The 20,869-nt window shown below is 63.6% G+C and overlaps 1 protein-coding gene across 5 annotated transcripts; it reads left to right on the top strand.

Annotated features, from left to right (window-relative positions):
* UVSSA (UV stimulated scaffold protein A) lies at positions 1 to 20,863 on the top strand. 5 transcript variants are annotated; one of them, XM_030314389.1, is made up of 10 exons: positions 1 to 92; positions 1,755 to 1,854; positions 2,824 to 3,154; positions 3,680 to 3,800; positions 4,479 to 4,844; positions 5,700 to 5,812; positions 5,943 to 6,071; positions 14,384 to 14,489; positions 16,230 to 16,321; positions 20,414 to 20,551. In XM_030314389.1, the coding sequence occupies exons 2-10, from the start codon at positions 1,757 to 1,759 to the stop codon at positions 20,462 to 20,464; spliced, it is 1,407 nt and encodes a 468-aa protein (XP_030170249.1). In that variant the 5' UTR covers positions 1 to 92; positions 1,755 to 1,756; the 3' UTR covers positions 20,465 to 20,551. The 5 variants fall into 5 exon arrangements, with proteins under 5 accessions (XP_030170249.1, XP_030170251.1, XP_030170247.1 ...); XM_030314391.1 differs by lacking the exon at positions 20,414 to 20,551 and adding an exon at positions 16,401 to 16,725; XM_030314387.1 differs by lacking the exon at positions 16,230 to 16,321 and having other exon boundaries at positions 20,414 to 20,863.
* Positions 20,864 to 20,869: the final 6 nt, after the last annotated feature.

Genomic DNA, 20,869 nt, shown 5'->3' with positions numbered 1-20,869 from the left:
GGCGAGCCAATGACTGTGGTGATCTGCGGAACGTGACAGGGGCGGGTTCTCCGCCGGAAAGGGAGGAGCGAGGCGAGCGGCCTGGTTTCGCGGTACGTGTCGCGGTCGTCGCAATGCCGGCAGGCAAGGGGCTGCGGCCCAGCCGGGGTTCGGAGGGCAGGCCCATTTCCCCCCCGCCACAAACCTCCACGCCCCGCCGGGCGTTTTCCCTCCTTCTCCCCGGGACATGCCCTTCCACCCCGGGACTCTCCGTCCCCCTGCTTTCTTCCTGGGACACCGTCCTCTCTTTCTCTTCTTCCTCCCTGGGACGCCCTTCCCTCTCCCTCCTCCCCTGGACTTCCTCCGGCCTCCCCGTCTGCGTCCTCCCCCGCCTCCCCGCCCCGCCCGCTTTCTCCCTGGGACACCGTCCTTTCCTCTTTCTCTCCTTCCTCTCTGGGACGCCCTTCCCAACCCGTCCTCATGATGCCATCTCCTCCTCCTCTCCCCTCCCTCCTCCTCCCGGGGACACCATTCCCTCCTCCCCGCACACCGTCCTCTTCTCTTCCTCCCTCCCAGGGTCGCCCTTTTCTCCTCCCCGCACACCAATCCCTCCTCTTCCCCTTCCTTCTCCACGGACACCCTTCCCTCCTCTTCCTCGTCCGGATGGGGATGCCATGCCTTCCTCCTCCCCGCACACCATTTCCTCCTCCTCTTCCCCTCCCCTGGAACACCTTCCCATGGTCCTCCTCCTCCCTGGGACTCCATTCCTTCCTCCTCCTCCTCCTCCTCCTCCTCCTCCTCCTCCTCCTCCTCCTCCTCCTTCTCCTCCTCCTTTTCCTTCCAGGACATTCCCTCTTCCTCCCTGAACACTGCTCTCTTCTGGGATGCCCCCTCTTCTGTCCTTGGCTGTGGTGCGCTGGGCTTAGAAACACTGGCAAAGTCCCCCCGGAGGGATCCATGATCAGTGGGAGGTGCTGGGAGGGCGCTCAGTTGAGCGGCTCCTTGCTCCTGCCAAGTGTGCATTGAGTGGAGTCAGTGTCCCTGACAAACGTTACTTTTCGAGAGCTCCTCCTGGCTCCCTGTACACCTGCTGGCCTCCCTCCTCCGAATAAAACAGCCTGGGGCAAGCCTGGCATCCGTGCTGCCCCCAGTCTCTGTCCACGCTTAGTGGCTGCCTTCCCCGGGCCTTCCTCCTCCCAGCCCGCATTCTCCCCTCACCCCCACCCTTTCCTCTTCTTTGTGCACACCTGCTAGGTGCTTAGCGTTGGAGTGCTAGGTAGGTGCGCCTCTGCTGGCTTGCTCCTAGCCATTAGGCTGGCCCCTGAGTGGGTCTTTCGTTACCGAAGTCTGTAGCGAGAGGCTGCCTCGTGGCTTGGGAGTGAATAGTTGGAAAGGGAAAAAACGCCTGTCACGTTTGGGAAAAGCTAATCTAAATTTTATTTGCACGGTTATGTTCTGTCGCTAACGTGTTGCTGAGCATCCGTTGCTGAGCTCTGATCTGTGTGACTGTAGAGCTCCAGAATTAGTATTTTGTTGTTGCGCTTTTCCTAATTTACCATCGAAGAGGTCTCGTTGGCCGTGTCCAGAATATCACCTTGAATTGTTATGTTTCAGCATCGAGGCCATGTACCAGAGGCAAGGGCGTGGGGAGCCCAGCCTTGCAGCCCCCCACCCGGAATGCCCAGGAACCGGTGGAGCCCAGTAAACGTTTAACGACCTAGAGAACCTTCAAGTGCTAGGGGGTCATTTCTCGCCTCTCCCATACGTATTTCTAGACATGGATCAAACACTTTCAAAGTTGGTAGAAGAGCTCACGACTTCAGGAGAACCCCAACTGAGTCCTGAGAAAATGAAGGAACTGAAGAAAATTTGCAAGTATGTCTTCAGGCTCAGGATGTCATGCCGATCGATTGCTGGCTCCTCCAGCCTGTGACACCTGGGGGATTGTGGGGCTTCTCCTGGGTCGGTCAGGCCTTCCGCCACCTGCATGTCTCAGCCCTTCCCTGCCCCCCACCATCACCTCTCCGGAGGCTGTGTCCCCAGGGCCCTGCAGCGTCCAGGTCTGGCAGGCGGTCACTTTGTGGGGCAGCGGCCCCAGGGTGGGGGAGTGCGGCACGAACGCTTTCTAAAGATTGTCGGTTGGGATCTGTTGAGAGCTTAAGTCAGAACTCGCCGATCGTCCTTATCTTGTATTTACAAAAAGGAAAGTTTAAGTGACTTTTAGTAGCGAAGTCTTTGCACGTCGACAAGATTTTCGGCTCAGGTCTCACTGTACGTCCCACAAAACTCCAAAACGGCAGTGGGTTTTTCTGCAGGGGAACTAACTGGGAAGAGCGACAGGAGGGCGGGCCCCAGGAGCCCCGTGACCTTTCCCTTTTGTTCCAGTCAGGTGGCTGCACCTGCAGGGGAGGCTGGGGGCTGTGGTGTCCCCTGGAGATGTCAGCTTGGACTTTGTGTAACGGGCCAGGTGGTGAATACGGTAGGCTCTGCGGGCCATAAAGTCGCCGCCGTGACCACTCAGCTGTGGGCGGTAGCGGCGAATGAGGTGAAGGTGCGGCCGCGGTCGTGTCCCAGTAAAACTTTATGGGCACTGACGCTGGATCTTGTGATTTTCACGTGTCATCAAGTATCATTCTTTTGATTTGTTTCAGCCGTTAAATAGCGTAAAAACCGTTCTTGGCTCGTGGGGCCCGCAGAAACAGGCAGAGGCCCGAGGCAGCGTCCGTCCGCCCTGCCGTGGACGGAGGCGGGGGGTCGGGAGAGGGTGTGTCCCCACGCAGGTCACTGAACGAAGCGTCCCCGGGGAGTGGGCGCCCGGCAGGCCAGCACGGCTGCTCTCCCCAGGTCTTCGGAGGAGCCGCTCCGCCGCGCCTACCACCTGCTCATGGCCCAGCTGAGCCGAGAGCACGCCGAGGTCCGCCTCTCCGCCTTCCAGGTCATAGATCAGCTCTTCGCCCGGTCTCATCGGTTCCGGGTGCTGGTCGTCTCCAACTTCCAGGAGTTTCTGGAGCTCACCCTGGGCACCGACCACGAGCAGCCCCTGCCGCCCCCCAGGGAGGCGGCCCAGAGGCTGAGGCAGGCGGCCGCCAGGGCTGTCCAAGGATGGCACGGGAAGTACGGCGCCGCCTACAAGAAGCTCGCCTTGGGCTACCACTTCCTGAGACACAGCAAACAGGTGGGGCGGGCCTGCCTGGCGTCTCGCTGCCGGCCGGCGTGGCGGAGGGGCTCCCGGGAGGGGACGGCAGCTCTAAGAGGGCGACGTGTGGACGGAGCGGAGCCTCCGGTCCTGACTTCCACAGGAAGCGGAAACGAGGGAAAGGAGTCAGCTTCTCGGACGCGGCCCTGTTCTGTGGCCCCGAGCTTGAGTCCCGCCTGGGTCTGCCGTGGGCTCTGGCGGTCCTGGCCGCGTGAAACCCGCCGGGCCGGGCCCTCCTCCCCGGCAGCCCCCGCCTCGGCCAGGGCCGCTGGCCAGTCCCCCTGCAGCCTGAACGTGCTGCTGCTCGTCCGGGGCCCCAGGGGCCATGCTGCTTTCCCACGTGGCGTGTGCTTCGCTGGAAGTGCTGCTGGCCCTGATCCCGTCGGGCCCCAGGGGCACAGAGGGCCGTGTGCCGGTGCCGACACGCCTTCTTCTGGGTGTCTGTCTGACTTACTGTGTTTTCCACCTGTCTCGTGTAGTCCGGTCTAACCTCTGATTCCTCAGGTGGATTTTGAGGATGTGAGCGCACGGACTCTGGCAGAAAGAAAGCGGGAGGAGGAGAAGCAGAAACGCTTGGACAGAATCTACAGGGAGAGGTGTGAGCGGGCCGTCAGGGACATGGAGGGTGAGTTCTCCCCACCCCGTGGGGCTGCAGGTGGGTAGACCGCTGGCCTGACCTTGGCAGCAGCCCCCAGCCCGTCCCCAGGAAGCTCCGGGTGGGCCCTCCTCTCCTGCGCCCCCTGGTGGTGTTGTCTGAGAACGATGCTCCCCATAAGGTCCCGTAGGTGGGGCAGGGGACAGCTCTTGCTGACACCCCTACTTCTGAAACCTGACCCTTTTCTGAGCAGCTGGCCCTTTCCACGAGGGGCAGCCAGGGTGAGAGGAACTCGAGAGGAAGGCCCCAGCTGGAGGCGCTTCTGGGCCCCAAGGCAGGTGCTGGCTGGAGTGTGGTCCGGCTGGAGGGCTGGGAAGGGTGTGCGTCCCCACGGCTCTCAGCTGGCCGCTCTCTTCCGGAAGTTCCGCCCACGGTGGCCTACCCCGCTTGGTACTCACGGGGCGCCCGTGAGCCTCCCAGAAGTCCAGGCGTGAGGGTGTTACTGAGGACGTCCCGGGGCGGGTGGTGGGGTGCTGCACAGTCGGGTGGTTTCTAAGAGACGACAAAGCCTCCGTGCGCCCAGGGCTGGCCTCTGTCCGGGGCAGGAAGGAGGGGCGGGCGGCCCTCCCTCTGACCCTGGGCTCTGCCTGAGGGGAGGTGCTGCTGCTTGTCATCACGACCCAACAGGCAGTTCCCGCATCTTTGCAGAAACGTCTGAGGAGATCCGGTGCTGCCTCACGGAGGTGGAGAGCTGCTTCAGGCTGCTGGTGCCGCTGGACTTGGCCGAGGGCCCGGGAGCCGCCTTGCCCACCGTGGCCTTCGGTGCGTCTGAGGGGGGCGCCCCTTGCCTGGCCGGTGCCGTGAGGCCTGGGGACGAGGAGCCCTGTTGCAGCAAGAGCCTGCTCGCCTGTGCCCGCCCTCCGTCTCCCCCTCCCTGGACCGCAGGGGACTCAGGGGAGGAGGACGAGGAGGACGAGGACCGGCACGAGGACAGCGACGGTGACGACGAAGGGTTTGTGCGGCGCCACGGACTGGGCTCCCACAAGTACACGCTAGATGTGGAGCTCTCCTCAGGTAACCACCGGCTCCCGGGGGCTGGCCGTGGGCCCTAGGGGTGCTGGCAAGAGCTCAGACTTCTCGGGACGTGGCAGGGCCGGTCCTCCAAGGTTGGGGTCCCGGGTGACTTGAGGCTCTGGGTCCCACGGCCCCACCCGGGGTGCTCCTTGAGAGGGGCTGATGCCACAAGTGGCCTGGAGCCCTGCGGGAGGCTGTGAGGCCTGGTCCCGGGCCCGTCGGGATCGGAGGGTGGCTGTCCGCCCTGGTCTGGAGGAAACGTGTTTGCAGAGCGGCTTCTCGCCACGTCGGCGATGACGCAGGTGTGCTGCACGGGACCCGCTGTGGCCTGGCCCCCTGTGCGGGGTGTTGGGTGGGTTGAGAGCCCCTCGGGGGTGTTTACAGAGGAAGGGCAGTCAGGGCACGATGCTGTGTGAACACCCCACACGCCCGGACATCTTGAGCCCCACCAGCCCCAAAGAGCTGCCCGCTGTCTGGCCGGGCCTGGGGGAGCACGAGGAGGGTACCCGGCCGCAGAAGGGCTAGGGGGCAGGACACGGAGGGAGGACCCTGGGGCCGAGCTGAGGCTGGGGCCTCCGTCCTGAGAGCTGTCAGGGGAGGGGCTTCAGGGCCGCCGCGGGCCGGGCGCATCGGCTGGGGCGCGTGTGTCTGTGAGGACACCGGGCCGGGCGTTGGGGTCGGGCTGAAATGATTTCCACCCAAATCTTAAAGTAGTGAACGTCTTTCTGTGGCATCAGGCGTGGGGTCCTGGGCGACACGTGGCTGGGGGCCGACGCACAGCAGTGCGGGTGGTCCATCCGTGGTGCTGGGTGACCTGCCCTGCTTCCTCCGGTGACCCCGTGTGCTTTGATCCAGATGGCCTGAGGGTGCACGAGGACGAGGACAACCACGCCGTCATCCAGTCTGCCCGGGACGCGCTCAAGCTTATCCGAAACAAGTTCCTGCCGGCCGTGCGCTCCTGGGTACAGGTGAGGCCCGTCTCCACCGCGCACACGTGCTCAGGTGCAGGCCAGGGTCAGGGTTGTGCAGCGGCTGACCCCCAGGGTGGAAGGGGAGGGCGCCCTGGCCTGCCCCAGTGATGTGCCTCCTTGTCGGCAGCTGTTCACCCGTGCGGGGACTCGTGGCGGGCACTTGGAAGCCGCCATCAACCTGAAGGCGGAACTGGAAACTGCCCTGAGGAGATCTGCGGAGCTGGACATCGAACCTGCGGAGGGGCGCAGGGGGGAGGTGAGTGCCGCCCGCGGGCTGGGGCAGAGGCGACAGCAAGGAGACCTCCTCCTTGGCCTGTGCTCGCTTTTCTGAGCGGGAATGACTGGGGGCTCAGAGATGTTCTGGTTCTTGCCTCATCGGGTGCTCGGTTCCCGAAACGGAAGCTTTGGTTTGGAAGGTCAGAGGGCGCAGCTGAGGCCCCCTGGCCGCTGGAGGCTGGGACGGGGTCTGGGGCAGGAGGGCGTGGCAGGTGAGCTGGGGGAACAGTCAGAAGGTTCTGGTCGGGAGGGAGGTCCCAGGGCCCTGGAAGAAGAGGAGGAGGAGGCCAAGGGCTGAGCTGAGACCTAGGCCAGCCCTGCTGTCCCCTGAACCTCCCCGAGCGCCCCAGCGGAGCCTCCCGTGAGCTGGTGTCAACCTTCCAGGCTTCGGGGTCTCATCCTGTTGCCTGCGTCGTAGCCAAGGACACACAGAGTTAGGATGCCTGCGGCAGACAGAAAATCAGGACTTTTGCTCCAGGCTTGTGCAGAGGGCGGTGTCCCTGGTAGTGCCCCACGGAGGAGCTCCCCGGCCGTCGCCGGGCGGGCTGAACGTGCGGCTGGTGCCTAATTTGGGGAGGGTGGTCGAGGCCGGGTGTGGCTGGTCGTGGCGCCTCACAGATACTGGGTGGTTTGGGCGGGGGAAGCTGGTGCTCTTGAGCGCCGTGTCCCCAGGCAGCAGGACAGGCCCGCACTTGGTGATGGTGCCCGAGTGAAGGCCGCCAGCCCCTGAGACAGCAGGCATCATGCAGCCACCCTGAGCCTTAAAGACCATGACTTCCGGGCCCCCCTCCGGTGGGTCTGGGCCAGGACCTGGGACTTAACATCCGAGAGGGATTTGAGAGCCGTGTCCTCTGCGGGTGTCCTCAGAGACTGGGCGCAGGCCAGCAGGGAGAGGCAGCCGTAGCCAGACCACGGTGGGTCCGGCACAGCACCGCTATCTCAGAACCGAGAAGGCAGGCCCCAGAGTGTCCTTCTCCGCCGGGTGCCGGGACCCTGAACCTGGGCTCCAGCCTGGGAGCCGGACACCAGCCTCACCTGCAACCCCAGGACCCCGGAGGGAGGAGGGCGGGGCTGTGCTCCAGGGAGACACAACTGTTGCTAGAGGAAGCTCTAGGGTGGGAAGAATGGCGTTGCCGGGCTGGGAACAGCAAGTCCAGAGCCACCGAGACCTAGGACAGACAGTGGCCGACACCCCCGGTCTCGGCACCTAGTGACCTTGTCCCCTCCAGGGCCACTAGACACCCTCCAGGCCGCCGCCCTTCGTGTGGGAGGGGCCCGGGAGAGGGGTGACTGCGCAGCGGCCCCCAGGGACCGGCAGAGGGCGATCTTGCCTTTCTCCCGCAAGGCCTCAAGAGAGGGTGAGGAAAGTTCCTGACCTGGCGCTGAGATCCCAGCCCGGCTTCTGTGGGTGCAGCATTCCACGGAGGACCCTGCTCGGGTGTGTGCCCTGAGTAAGAAGTTAGTTTTGTGAAAAAAGATACTCTTCTTGCAACGAAAGAGGGTGGTTTTCTGGTGTCGGGAAAGAGGTGATGTGGTCAGCTTGTTCCCACATGTGCAGAGGGGTTTCTTTTGGAACGTGAGGTGACCCGGGGTCACGGTGCCAGAGCTCAGTCTGGCCTGAGAGCAGGGATGGGTGCGGGGGCCGTGGGGCTTCCCCGCGTGCCCCCTTCGCGGTGCTCTGGGGCCCGCCTCTCTCCTGCTAGAGGCCCAGCTGGGCTGGCTCCCGCTTTCCCTGTAGCAGGTGCCCTCGCCCGCCCTCGGGGGCAGTGGAGCCGGGCGGGGTGGGCAGAGCCACCCAGGTGCCTGAAGCTGGCAGGCACCACCCTCGCCTCGAGGCTCTAGGGCCCCCAGGGGAGGAGAAGCCCGCTGCTCTGTCCGCGGCTGCTGCAGCCCCGCGGCCTGGGGGCCCACGGGGCTCAAATCTGAGGGCGGGCTGCGGACAGTAGCCAGGATGGGTCCTTTCTCCAGCAGAGGCCACAAGCCGGTGGAGACTGAAGGGCTCAGGCTCCCCGTGTGGAAGGAGCCCTGCCCTGGGTGCCCTGTGGGTGCTGGGCTGGGGCTTTGCCCCCTCCCCCCCCACCCGCGATACAGTCAGAGCCTCGATGGTTCCCTCGCTCAGGCAGGACTCACACCCTCGCTGATGTAGCCCCCCATCCCGGGCACTGTCCCCAGGCATCCGAGGGAGTGTCTGGTGGGGTGGGTACGCTGCTTGTGGCCCAGCAGGTTGGGGGATGAGAGGCCCTCAGTCAGAGGCGCCGGCTTCTGTTCTGAAGGCTGGGGGGCCGGCGAGGTGGGGGACCTGCCGGAGGAGGGGCTGTGGGTGTGCTCCAGACAGGACACTGTTCCTCCGGCGGGAGGACAGCAGGGCGCCGAGGCTCAGGATGGCCCCGGAGGGTGGAGCTGAGTGTGGGAAGGTGACTTCGGAGGCAGGGGAGCTTCACCGCCTCTGTCAGCCAAAAGGACACTTTGAAGACGCTTCTCCACGAACTGATTTAAAAAAGGCACCGCTCCGAAATCCTTGGAGACGGTCGTTGGCGCCAGCTGGTGGGCCGTGGCGCCTGGAGACGAAGCGATCGGGCCTGGGGGAGGGGGGGGGGCTGAGTGGCAGCGCCCCGCTCAGGTGAGCGCCGCTTCCCGGAATAGCCGCGGGGCCGTATCTGCACATCTGCTCCCGCAGCGGCGCCTGCCTCCGGGGAATTAGGAGCCGGGCGCGCTCCGCCCGGTCCCAAGTAAAACGTCTGAGACTTTGAATCACTGGCCTGGGCCGTCCCCCACGTCCCCCACTCAGCCGGGGCTCGCCCTGGCGACCGCCTGCACAGTGGCCGAGCCGGGGACGCCGATTCGGTGACAGGGATCCGAGTGTCTCAGAACTAACGACCAATGTGTGGGAGGCCAGAACGGACGCTAGAGAGAGAGAGAGAGAGAGAGAGAGAGAGAGAGAGAGAGCGAGCGAGCCGGCCAGGAGCGTGTGACTGCGGAAGCCCGACCGGGAAGCCCGGCGGGGGTTCTGCGTGTCAGAAGCCATCCTCGGGTTGTTTTTTGTGTTGCTGTTGGTTCTACAGACTGTTTTCCTTTTGACGTAGTTCCACCTTTAATACGTGTAAGTGTTTGTTCTATAGAGCGTATCTCCGTCCTGCGGGAAGCAGGCCGGGGATAAATCCTGAACGGATCAATGTGGAGCGTCGTCGGGTAGATTTAGTCTCCGGCTCTGCTGTCGTAGGAGAGGTGTAATAATCCGTGGCTGCTACATTTGTTAAACTGATAAAAATCCTTTATAAACTTTTAAATTGCCTGCGGTTTAATTATGTGGCCAAGATCACCAATTATTCTGTTGTGTAATTAACAAAATATTAATTTCCCACCAACCGGTATGTCTGAAAAAATGAATTTCAAGCATCCGTTTATACAGACTATCCGCGGTATGGTTTTTAAGAATGCCTGGGTTATGTTTTCTCACCGCTCACCAGTGGCAGCCACATGGTCTGAGCGGCGGGCGCATCGTCACTCGTTCTAAAAGCAGATGGAGCCCCGTGGCTCTGTGCCAGCATCCCCAGCAGACCTGTCTGAGGGAGGAGGCCCCTCGGCCTGGGGCTCCTGCTGCTCTGGTGTCGGACAGGTTTTCTCTGCTGCTGGAGGCATGTGAGTGCTGGCTTCCTGTAGGTGAAAAGGACAGAGCAGGGAACCCAGGGAATGAAATGTTGAACGAGTCAGGCACCCCAGGGCGGCAGGGAAACTAAATCAGCCGGCGGTGGGGACCTTGTGCTCGGCAGGGCCAGTAAACAGCCTTCCTGGTGACGCGGTCCCCTCCATCACGCTGAAGGCCGAGCCACCGCAGCGAGGGGCTGGAGGCCGGGGGAGGGGTCTGGACGCCTCTTGCCTTTCTCATGAGGACTGGAGCTCCCGCTCAAGCGCCCCCTGCTCAGGGCCAGCCGTCTCCTGGGGGCCCTGGGGCCCAGCCCCGCGGTGCCTGGCCTCTCCTGTGTGTCTACACCGCACACCCCTTCCTCCGGAACACCTTCAGGTACCAGCCCTTGAGTCCCTGAGCATGCTCTGAGGCAGATGATGGTACCGCCCCATTTCACAGATGAGAAGACGGAGTCTGGGGGGAGTTGCGTGAGCCTCGGCCTTTGAGGGTGCCGGCCGCCTGCCGTTGTGCCTGCGAAGTTTGGGCTGAGGGAGGAGGGCGCGCCCTGAAGGTTTTCCTCTTCCTGTGTGGACACGGCTCCTTCGGGCGGTGGGAACTGCCCGGTCTAACAGCAAGCTGCGCCCTCCGCCAGATGCGCTGTCAGGTAGCCCAGGGGAGCGCATCTCGCGGCCTGCTGAGTCCAGCAGCGAGCCCCAGCGTGGCGGCCGAGGGGAGGATGCCCACGTGGACCATGGCACAGACCCGAGTTACCCATCCGAGTCTCCTGGTGACCCTGCAGGGCCTCACGCCCCAGCCTCACCCTGGCAGCGGGCCTGCCCGTGTCCTGTGGACCCACGGCGCGGTTTCTTGCACTGCCAGCAGGCCGGACGCAGGGCTGGATCAGACCAGCCGGGGGGGGGGGGGGGGGGGGGGGGGGGGTGGGGAGGGGGGCCGGGGCCGTCCTAGAACCCGGTGACGCACTTCACCAGCTCTGCTCTCGCTGAGCGGGGACCGTGCGCTCTGCGGCCCGAGTGGTGTCGCCGAGGGTCCCTGTGTCCTCACTCTTGCCCTGGCCAGTCCCACGCCCTGCTGTCCTCTGCCCTGTGAGCGTGCGTCCCCAGCAGCTGGAGATGTGCATGAGATATTGGCCTGGCTGGGCAATTTGCACGGCCTTCCAGGGAGGGCATTAGCATATAAATAGCAGATGCGATGACGGCCATCACAGCTGAGCACGTTTAATTTTTAGTTTATAAGATAGAATGGGGTTTTAAATGCATGGCCATCAAGCCGCCGAAAGACAAATGCAGGTTGGAGCTCACTTGTCTGACGAGGCCTTACATCATTTTTTTTTTTAAAAAGGGAAACAGACACACATAAAACTGAACAAAAGTGATTTCTTGGGTGAAAAGTAATTGAGATTGCGCACCAAGTTAATTAGATCGTACAAAATTTATTTAACGGTCCCAGCTGCATCTCGGGCGCGCGTTTGGCGGGCAGATCCGCTCCCAGAGCCAGGTCGCTCGTTCTGTTCCTCCTCAAATAATCAGTAACCCCGATACCCCCACTGCTGTAAGCTGATTGCGTTGTATATTTTAGCCGTTTTATTGCTTGTTTAATTACGATCCCAGAGGCTCATTTTTCTAAATCCTTTTAACCGTGGGTGCGAATCCATTTGTATAAGACCCGCGAAAGGCCCGAGGCCCTCCTCTGCGCCTCCCCGTGGCTGCGGACAGGCTGTGCCCGGGAGGTGTCTGTCCCCCATCCCTCGTCCCTCAGGTCTGGCCTCTCCCAAAAGGGTGACGCGGTGCGGGGGGGCGTCCCAGGGGCCACAGGGCTCTGTCCACCTGCCCAGGGGCTCTCCGTTAGGGAAGGTGGGGGGGACGCGGGGGCTGGTTTCTCGAGAGTGTTCGTGGGGTTTATTGCGACAGGGAAACTCAGCTTCTGGCAAACACAGAACAGCTTATGAGCCCACTCGGTTTTGAGGACCACCCACTTTCAACTGGATGCCTCCTTACAGGACGATCCCAGCGGGCGCCCCTCCTCTGCCTCCTGCCCCCAGTGCCTCCCCTTGCCTCATCCAGTGCTGGTTTCTTACCAGCCTGTGACCTTTGACTTTGAGGGGAAGTCCTGCCCCGGGACTGGCTCCCATGGGCTCCTTCCTGCCGGCCTCAGTTTCCCCAATCCATGCTGCTTCACCAACGTCTCATGGAGAGGGCTTTCTGGCCTGCCTGGTGGCGGTGCTCCTGCTCTCTGAACAGGCGTTTGTGTGAGGCGCCTGGGCAGGTCACACAGGTGCCACAGCAGCAGTGACTGTTCTGGACGTGGCGCCCCCTCCACCTCTGGACACCAGATGTCACTGCCCTTTGCTGATGTGCTCAGGGCCCGACATCCAGGGTCACTCTGAGCTCCGGGGGGTTCAGACAGCCGAGCGAACACCGCGAACCAAAAGAAAGTGGAAGCTTTCAAGCGTGGCTTCGATATTGGCGGCAAAGTCCGTGTCTGACTGCGTCGCTGTGGTTTGAGTGGGCCACCAGCGGACCGGAGGTGAGCACCCTGCGGTCGAGTCAGCCGTGTTCTTCCGGGGGACCTGGCTGCACAGACCCAGGGGGCGGCGTTCTGGAGGTGGTGTGTGTGCTGCCTGGTGCGGCCTGATCAGTGCTAATTTAAGAACAAAGAGCAGCTCAGGGCTCCGTGTTTTTTCACAGGAATAAACAATTTTAGTTGGGGAGAAAGAGGGCATAATTCCTAACAGTTAGCTAAGCAGCCGAATATTTTTTAAGAAATGAAAATTTAATAAAAGTCCCTGGTGAAATTCAAGGGTGTGAACAATAAGCATAATATTTTATGAAAATGACCCCGTATTTAAAACCCAGCACTATATGTTATGCATTGTAGCACCCAGTGCACATCTACCTTTTAGAAAATTAAAACACATAAATTCTGTTTAGTGTTTGATACGCGCTGCACTAGCCGAGAACCGTAATGCCCTAAAACCTTGGGCTGCTTTCCACCTTTCATAAATTCCTGGGTAGATTCTATACAAAAATAATTTTCAGGTCCGCGGCTCATTGTTATTCAAACGTGATTGATCGTCGTCATTTGCCCAGCTCGGGAGTTAAGTGCCCCTGTCATTTCCAAAGAGCATAATTGGGACGTTTCACAGGTCAGTGGTGGAGACAGGCTTCCCTTTTGATCAGTGTTAGACTGATAACAAAAATTACAGTTTCCAGTGATTAATGTCTCCCGTGCTTCCCAGATGCACAGCCGTGGGTTGTACCTAAACAAAGTGCATTTGCATCTGATTATGCCTCTCCGGGCGGGCGGTGGCTCCTGCATGGGCGTCCCGGGCCCGCAGGTACGACCGGGTCCCCGGGTCGCTGCCGGGGCCGCCACCAGGCCCAGCTGTGCAGGCGGGCGGGCGCTGCCGGCGTCTGTGACTTGGCCGGGCCTGGTGTGGGGCCAGCCCGCGGCCTCCTGTCCCCTGGGTCACTCAGGCTCTCCGTCCCCCTGCTCAGGCCTGCGCTGTGCCTCTGAGGTGTGCTATTGAGAGAGGTTTTGGCGGTGCAGGCGTGTGTCACAGGGCCATTCTTCCAAGGCTGCTGCTTTGTACCTTCAGAGGCCTGGCAGTCGGCATTCGCGCGACGGGGGCCTCCGTTCTGGAAGTCTCCTCCACTTGGTCTGAAATCGGCTGCGGCTGTGGTGTGGAGTAGGCCGGGCTCCTGCTGGGATCCTGCTGGGATCCTCTCCCTCGCGTCCTGCCCTAGGGCCACAGGGGTCACTGAGAAGGGGGGCGAGGAGGGGGCTGCACAGGACCAGCCTCAGAAGCCCGATTCCTGGGTGTGCGGCAGCCCCCGCCCCTGCTGTGCCACAGACTGGGTGCTGCAGAGGGTCCCGGTGCCCCAGGAGCGAAGCAGGCCCTCCGGGCGGGCTAAGGAGCAGGTGGCCCCGCCCAAAGGGAACGGGCTCTTCGGTGGCTCTGTCACGAGTGACTCTTTTTTTTTTTTTTTTTTTTTCTCAACGTTTATTTATTTTTTTTGGGACAGAGAGAGACAGAGCATGAACGAGGGAGGGGCAGAGAGAGAGGGAGACACAGAATCGGAAACAGGCTCCAGGCTCTGAGCCATCAGCCCAGAGCCCGACGCGGGGCTCGAACTCACGGACCGCGAGATCGTGACCTGGCTGAAGTCGGACGCTTAACCGACTGCACCACCCAGGCGCCCCGGTCACGAGTGACTCTTAAGGGCAGGTTATTCCAGCAGCACAGGCACACCACTGTGCCCGGGGGGCCTGGCTTCAGCTGGACGCCACCCTCAGCTCGGCCCGGAACCGGGGGCATCTTGCCTCTCGCTGGGGGAGACGTGTCTCACGGGGCCCTGGGAGCACGTCTGCTCCGTGAGACCCTGAAGCCGGGTTTCTTGCATGAGTTTCAAAGGGAACGAGGTAGTGGGGCAGGTTTACGTGTGGCTGGATGTGGACCCCAGGTGGCTGGCCAGTGGAGGAGCCACGGGGCTGGCCTGAGCTGAGGGGCAGGGCCTGGAGACCATCTTTGGTGTTTGGGGCTGCCTCGAGCCCGTCGCCGAAACCCAGCCCGGAGCGAGGTCTCCCCCGGCAGGATCGGTAGCCTCTGGGCCTCTGGGCTGTTCTCACACACAGGTGTGTTTCCACAGACGGGCCCAGCGGTCGGGGACGAGGACGAGGACGACGACTTCATAGAGGTCCCAGAGAAGGAGGGCTACGAGGCTTGCGTCCCCGAGCACCTGCAGCCCGAGTGTGGTGAGTGCAGCCGGCGGCGGGGTGGCGGGAACCGAGGGTGCTGGCCCTCGGGCGTGACCTCTCGTCTGGGGTCCGGGGCCCCCTGAGCAGGGGAGCCAGCCCTGGTGTGCGCCCTGCCTGGTGACGCTGCACATCTGTCACCGAAAATCATGCCATCTTCCCCCTCGTGCCCAGGGCCCCTCTCCCGGGCCGGCCCCGTGCTGGGCTCCTGCCGTCCCCGAGTAGGGCAGGCGCCACCGCCCCTTCTGGGGGCATGGTCAGGCCGGCTCCGCACGAGGGGCAGCCCTGCTGGGGACACACGAATCCGGGGGGGGGGGGGGGGGGGCGGCTCCCACGTCCAGGGGCTCGATTCCCGCTTGGGGCAGGGGCACCGGGCGACAGAGACTGCTGCCTCCTCCCTGGTCCCCGGCCCCCGCGTGGCGGAGCGCCCTTCCCTCCGTCCTGACTGTGGAGCCGCGGACGGTGGCGGCACGTCAGGCCCAGGACGCCTGTTTGCCGTGGGGCAGGGCAAGGTTGCTCCCGGGCAGTGTCACCCTATGGTTTCCTTGCCAGTGGCCCAGGGTGGTGGCCCTCGGGAGCAGGGGTGTGGGCGCACGGGGCCGACCCCTCGCGTCCAGAGGAGCCAAATAACCGGATCCGTGGTTTTGGGGGCAAAACAGGTGGATGTCTGCCCGAGGCTGTGAGGCAAAGCGCAGGTGTGTGAAGAATGTGGGTGGTTGGCAGCTGCTCAGGGGTGGTGCTGTGGCCCGTTAGGGGCCTCACGACCCGAGCAGCACAGCCAGACCCGACGCCTGCCGTCTGCCGGCCAGGTGACCTCTCCCCAGGCGCCGGCCTGCACGTGCGTCCCGCCCTCTGCTCTGGCCGTGCTGACCTTCCGTTCGTGGCTTTTTGGGGCCCCCCCCCGCCCGACCACTGGGCGGCCCTCCTGCCCTTTGGTCTTGTGTGTTCTTCTGCCGTCCCTGGGTTCTGCTGTCCTCCCACCGGAGTGGGGACTCCCCGTGGCCAAAGGCCTCCCCCGTGGCCAGGCCAGAGCCCAGCAGAGGCCCGGCCGCACTTGAGGCCGCTTGTGCCCAGGCTGGGACGGTGGGCGGTGGGGACGGGACCCCCGGGAAACGCCCCCCCCCCCCCCCAGTCCGGTCACTCCTCTGGGCCTCTGCAGCCCGTGCCCGAACGCCTCCTGGGGCGTGCCCGCCACCCTGTTCTTGCTTCCCTTGCCTGGGCAGGGTGCCCGGCAGTGGTTGGGCCGCGAGCCCCTTGGCCCTGCCTCTGGGGCCTGGGAGCCCACGCTGACCCTCGGCTCGTCCTCCGCTGAGCTCTTACTGCCACAGCCGCTTGTCCTGGGCCCCCTGCAGTCTCGCTTTGAGGGCCCTGAGCCCTTCCCGCAGGAGGGAGAGCTTCCCTCTGGCCTGTGGCTTGTGCTTGGTGGCCGGTCGTGAGGAGAGCAATGACCACAACCGTGGCCCGTGGATCTGCCTTACCACCGAGGGGCTGGCACGTGGTCTGGCCTTGCCAGCCTCCGGCGGGGGTGGGGGAGCTCCCGCCACTCCCACTGGCCGGGTGGTGAGCCTCCCTGGAATCCTGCTAATCAAGAGTGGCAGAGGGGGACTGGGCGTCACGGTGCCGCTCACAGGACACTCGATGGGATCCTGCCCTGCTGCTGTGTGACAAGAAAGCCCCGGGCCCACCGGCAAGAGCCGTTGAGTACCGAGCCCAGCTGAGTCCTGCTCCCGGGTTCCCCAGGTGACCACAGAGGGCGAGCGCACTCCAGGGGTTCTAACCGCTCGTCTCCCCGGCCAAGGCCCCGGCAAGACAGATCAGCTGTTCCCACTGAGGTATTTCTGGCCCAGAAAAACCCACAGGCCTACAGGGTGCCCCGTCCCTCCGCTGAGCCCCGGAGCGTTTGCCCTGCAGGAGCAGGTTAGCAGAATGCCGCCTCCTGTCACCTGCACCTGACACCCGCTTCCTCGTGAGGCCCGCGGGGCCCGTGTTGGGAGAGACCCCGCCGGTCTTGCCGCCACTGGCTCACCCCTTTTCTGTGGAAGGCTCACGACATGCTGTCTGTGACCCGGAAGGGAATGCTAATGGCCGACGCGGGTCACGGCCAGGTGCTGTCCGTCCGTCTGTGTTTGCTAAACTGAGTCCCTTCCCGGACAGGTGGGCTGTCGAGGGCCTGGCCGGCGATGGAGCAGGGGACGAGGCCAGCCCCGTACAGCCCAGCTGTGGGGGGGGGGGGGGGGGGGTGGTCACAGGGTCCCAGGGGCGGTGAGGGTCCCAGTGAGCTTGGGGTTGGGGGAGGCGGGGGCGCTCGTGACCCGGGATCGGCTGCCGAGACGGCTGTGCGCCCGGGCGACCCCACCCTCACCCGCACGGCAGCCCTTGCGGGTCTCCAGGGCCCTGGGGGTTTCCAAACACAAGTGTGCCAGGGCGCGGCAGTTCATAACGCTGCTTTATATTCCGTCGCTGTTTTTTCAATTAAACGCAGGTGAGCCCTGCAGTAGAGCCGTCTAAATCCACACGGCTGAGGACGCTGGCGCTCTTTCTTTCTCATTCCTTTCTCTGAATTTTCACCAAGGGGCTTTTATCTTCCCCTTAATCCTACCGTTTCTGTCAGGACGTAATCTCTTTCTCAAATTTACATTTTAATTACAAGGCCAGCTGAACCAGGTAGAATCAATAGTGTCAAGCTCGGCGGCCTAACTCCGCGCGAAGCCGCAGCCTCTCCATTTCCTGCTATCGATTCATCTCTCCCGCCCTGTCTGCCTTCGGGCTCCAGGCAAACGGGTGCCACTTGGTCAATTTAAACAAAAACGGGGATTTGGGCGTCTTTCTGACGCTTCCTCAAGGCGACCGTGGGAGTACCTCGGAGCCACGCTCCCGCTCCCGTACTCTGGGCCGGGCGGGCGCAGCTGGCGAGGCGGGGCGGCCGCGGCCTCGCTCTCCCGGCAGATGCGCGCTCCCGGGCCCGAGGAATGCCGTCTGCTTTTTGGGGTTTTCCTTTGAAAGTGTGTCAGCAAGATTGATTTTCTACAACGACGTGAAAGTGGTAGTGGTTTTTTTCGTGCCCTGAGTATTTACTCTGCCTTAACACGCTTACCCATCTTTTTAATGGTTTAAAACAACAAATCAATGAAAAATATATTTCATTCTTGTAACTCTTAGGAATTCTCGTATCGATCCTTGGGCTGTGATTGTATCCATCTAAATGCCACAGTGCCCACTTACCGGTCTTGCCCACCGCCACCCCCCTGCACCAGGCGTGCGCGTGTGTCACGGGCACGCTCGCCGGGCCACCGCGACGGGCCCTGTGGCGGTTAGCGATCCACCTCATCCACGTCCCGAGTGGGGGCACTGGGGGGCTTTGGGGAGCTGGAGCTAGGGTGTCGTGGTGATGATGGAGCCTGCTTGGGCGGCCTGACTCCTGGGGACCCAGCACGCCTGAACGGCTCTGTCCTTTGCTCTCAGCCACGGGAGCCTGAGAAAGGGCAGCGGGCGGGCTCGCTGGTCTTCTGGAGCGGGCGCGGGCAGATGTTTCCCGCGAAGGGCCTGCGGCCTCCGGGGGCCCCCGAGAAACCAGCCGTGCGACGGCCAAAGCCGTCTGCCGCCGCCCACCAAGCTGCAGAGGGCGGGCAGCCGCCTCTGGGCCGAGTCCGTCCGATCCTGCCGCAGAGAGCCCGAGGCCACCTGAGGCGGGCGCGGCCCCTCCTGGTGGTGCCGGTGGTGCAGCGAGGCCCTTCCTGGCGCCCTCCCCGGGGGCCCTGGCTCCCTAGCAGAGTGGCTGGGCGGAGTCGGCAGTCGTGAGTCCGTGGGGGAGGGGGCGGTGCGGAGTGGATTGTTCGGTGGGACTGTCTACACCACCGGTCTGCGCGCTCGGGAAGTGGGCACGCGTGTGCGCTGAATACGTCGTGTCTGTGTCCGTTTCTGACGTCTGGGGTCTCCACTGCCCGTTGCTGTGCACCCTCTGACCGCTCTGTGGCCCCGGGACGTGGTCTGGGGACGCTGCTCCTGTCCGGGGCCCGTGTACCCGGAAGGGCCCCTGGGATACAGCGTCCCGCCGGCCCGTCGCGTGGGCCCTTTTGGTCTGCCCCGCGAGGGTCCGCGAAGCCCCCAATGCCGCCTGTCAGCAGTCCGCGCTCCTTGGCGCCTGCAGAGTGAATCCTCCCTCACGTCCTCGTTCCCGCTTTCTGCTGACCAGTGGTTTTAGGTGGGTCTGGTGTAGACAGCAGGTCGCTCCGTGTTTTAAGGCCGATCGGTCTGCCTCTAGGCTGATGGTGATCCGTTTAGCGAGTTGTTAGTACTTTGCTGCCTGTGCCGGGCCTTGGTCCCCAGTTTCTGTTGTCTTCTTTCTTCGCCTTTTATGCGGTAGGATGACGTGTCTTCTGGTTTTGGAGGTATTCGTTAAATGTTAGTGAAATGGTAAGAATGTTAATTTTTCTGAGGGCCGTTTTGAAAGATTCATCCTCTGTCCCATGCACTGCCCTCGTCACCACGCTCGAACGTCTGTCCTGGGCTTTGGTCTGCTGGCCCGCTCCGTGGTCCCCTGACTTTTACAGAGCCAGTCACATCCCCCCCGCCCCCCCCCCCCCCCCCCCCCCCCCCGCCCTGCCAGCCGGCCCAGCCCAGAGCTCCCTCCCCTCCCTCCCCCCCCCCCCCCCCCCCCCGGCCAATTGGCTGCTGCTTCCAGAGTGTTTTCAAGGCAGACCTTCCTGTGTGCGCCCCCCACCCCCACCCCCACCCTGCCAAGGGGTCTTGGTGGGAGGCTGCCCCTCAGGCTGGCTGCAAAAGCTAATAGGAGAAAACGCTGGGAGTGTGATTGGCTTTTCCTTCAGTCTCCTGAGGCCTCGCCCCTGCCCGCTCACTGTCACGTCACAGGGAGCGTGGGTCTTCGCGTAGGTCTTTCCGAGCACCCGCCTCTTCTGCTCAGAAGCTTTGTGGGTCTCCTGCAGCCCCTGTAACTCTAGCACCTGGGTTTCCCCCACTCTCTCCTTCCTGACACCCGGCAGGCCCTTCCGATCTTCCCCACGTTTTCCAGCGAAATAGCGCTGCCTCCTTCTCGGGTCTCTCACCCTCCAGTTGTCTTTCCGTCCTCCTGGGTCCAGGAGCGAGGGTGCCGGTGTCTGTGCGTCTGCTCTCCCCACCTGGGAGAGCCCCCACCCCCACCCCCCGCCACCCCGGCTTCATGCCCGCGTGCCGCCTGGGGGTGCCCGCTGCTCATGTGTGCCCCTCCAAGTCCCGAGCTCCTCGGCCCCGGAGGACTGTGCAGCCTGCTCGACCTCTCGTCCTCTGCCTGGGACACACCACTCAGCTCGTTTCCTTCCTTTCCTGGCAGCTCACGGTCCTCACGGTGTGAGCCATGCTCGGCCCGCGGGCCCTCAGCCCCTCGGTGGGGAGAGTGCTCAGTCCAGGCCCCTGGCTCCCACAGCGAGTTGGGGGGGGTGCGATGTGCTTGGGGTGGAGCGCCCCTGGTGTCCGAATCCACACTCCGCCCCGCGCCTCCCGTGCGCCCTGGGGCGCCGGCCCGCACGGCGACTGGGCGACTGGGAAGGGTGGCCTCCGCACCCAGCGGAGAGAGTCAGCAGGGGTCAGGGCAGGGCCCGGTAGCGTTGAGGAATCTCTCACCCTGCCCTGGGGACTTGGGGGACTTGGGGATGGACGCCGGCCCGCAGAGGTCGGTGGCCTGGCAGCCTAGCCTCTCTTCTGCCCGCATCCCGTTGAGGTGTCGGGAGACCCCAGCGCGGTGGCCTCATCCTGCTGGTGGCAGACCAGGCTCTCTGTGGAACGTGGCCGAGGGTTTGGCAGTTGGAGGGTTTGGCACTAACACGTGCGCTCACTAGCGTGTTGTCACCGTGAGACGGGGGCGTGGTGGCCCCAGGGGTCTGTCCGGGGTCGTGGGAAGGGTGGTGGGGAACAACACCTCTCTGTTCCAGGGCTGGAGAGGGACCCGGCGGCACGGGGCTCGCGGGCCCGGAAGAGGATGAGGAGGGATGAGGAGGCGCAGGACCCCACCTGTGCTGCCGCCCAGCTGCACGCACTGCACGGACGCTTGCCCCCGCCCCCGAGCCCCAGGTGACCCCCGGGTGCCCCGCCTCGCGGGCCGTTGTCCTCGAGCTGCCGAGGCCCCTTTGGCCCCTGGGAGGCGGTCCCCGGCCTACGCCCGGGCCAGGGGTCATGAGGCGTACAGGGGCCCGCGGAGGGCCGTACCGTAGCCACCTTGAGGCCGTGGGGCGTTCAGCTCCCTGCGCAGCTCCCCGGGGACGGCTGGGGCCCGATGCTGGGCTTCCCGCGGGCCCAGGTGTCCGCCCGGGAGCCCGGGCCCGAGTGTGCTGACGTGGGGGCCCGTGTCTGTGCCCGGGGAGAGTGGAGGACACGAGGGAGAGGCGGGT

This window comes from Lynx canadensis, chromosome B1, assembly GCF_007474595.2.
Source record: "Lynx canadensis isolate LIC74 chromosome B1, mLynCan4.pri.v2, whole genome shotgun sequence".
NCBI lineage: Eukaryota > Metazoa > Chordata > Mammalia > Carnivora > Felidae > Lynx > Lynx canadensis.
The sequence above is the reverse complement of the archived record's forward strand: the minus strand, read 5'-3'. Positions and strand labels throughout refer to the sequence as shown.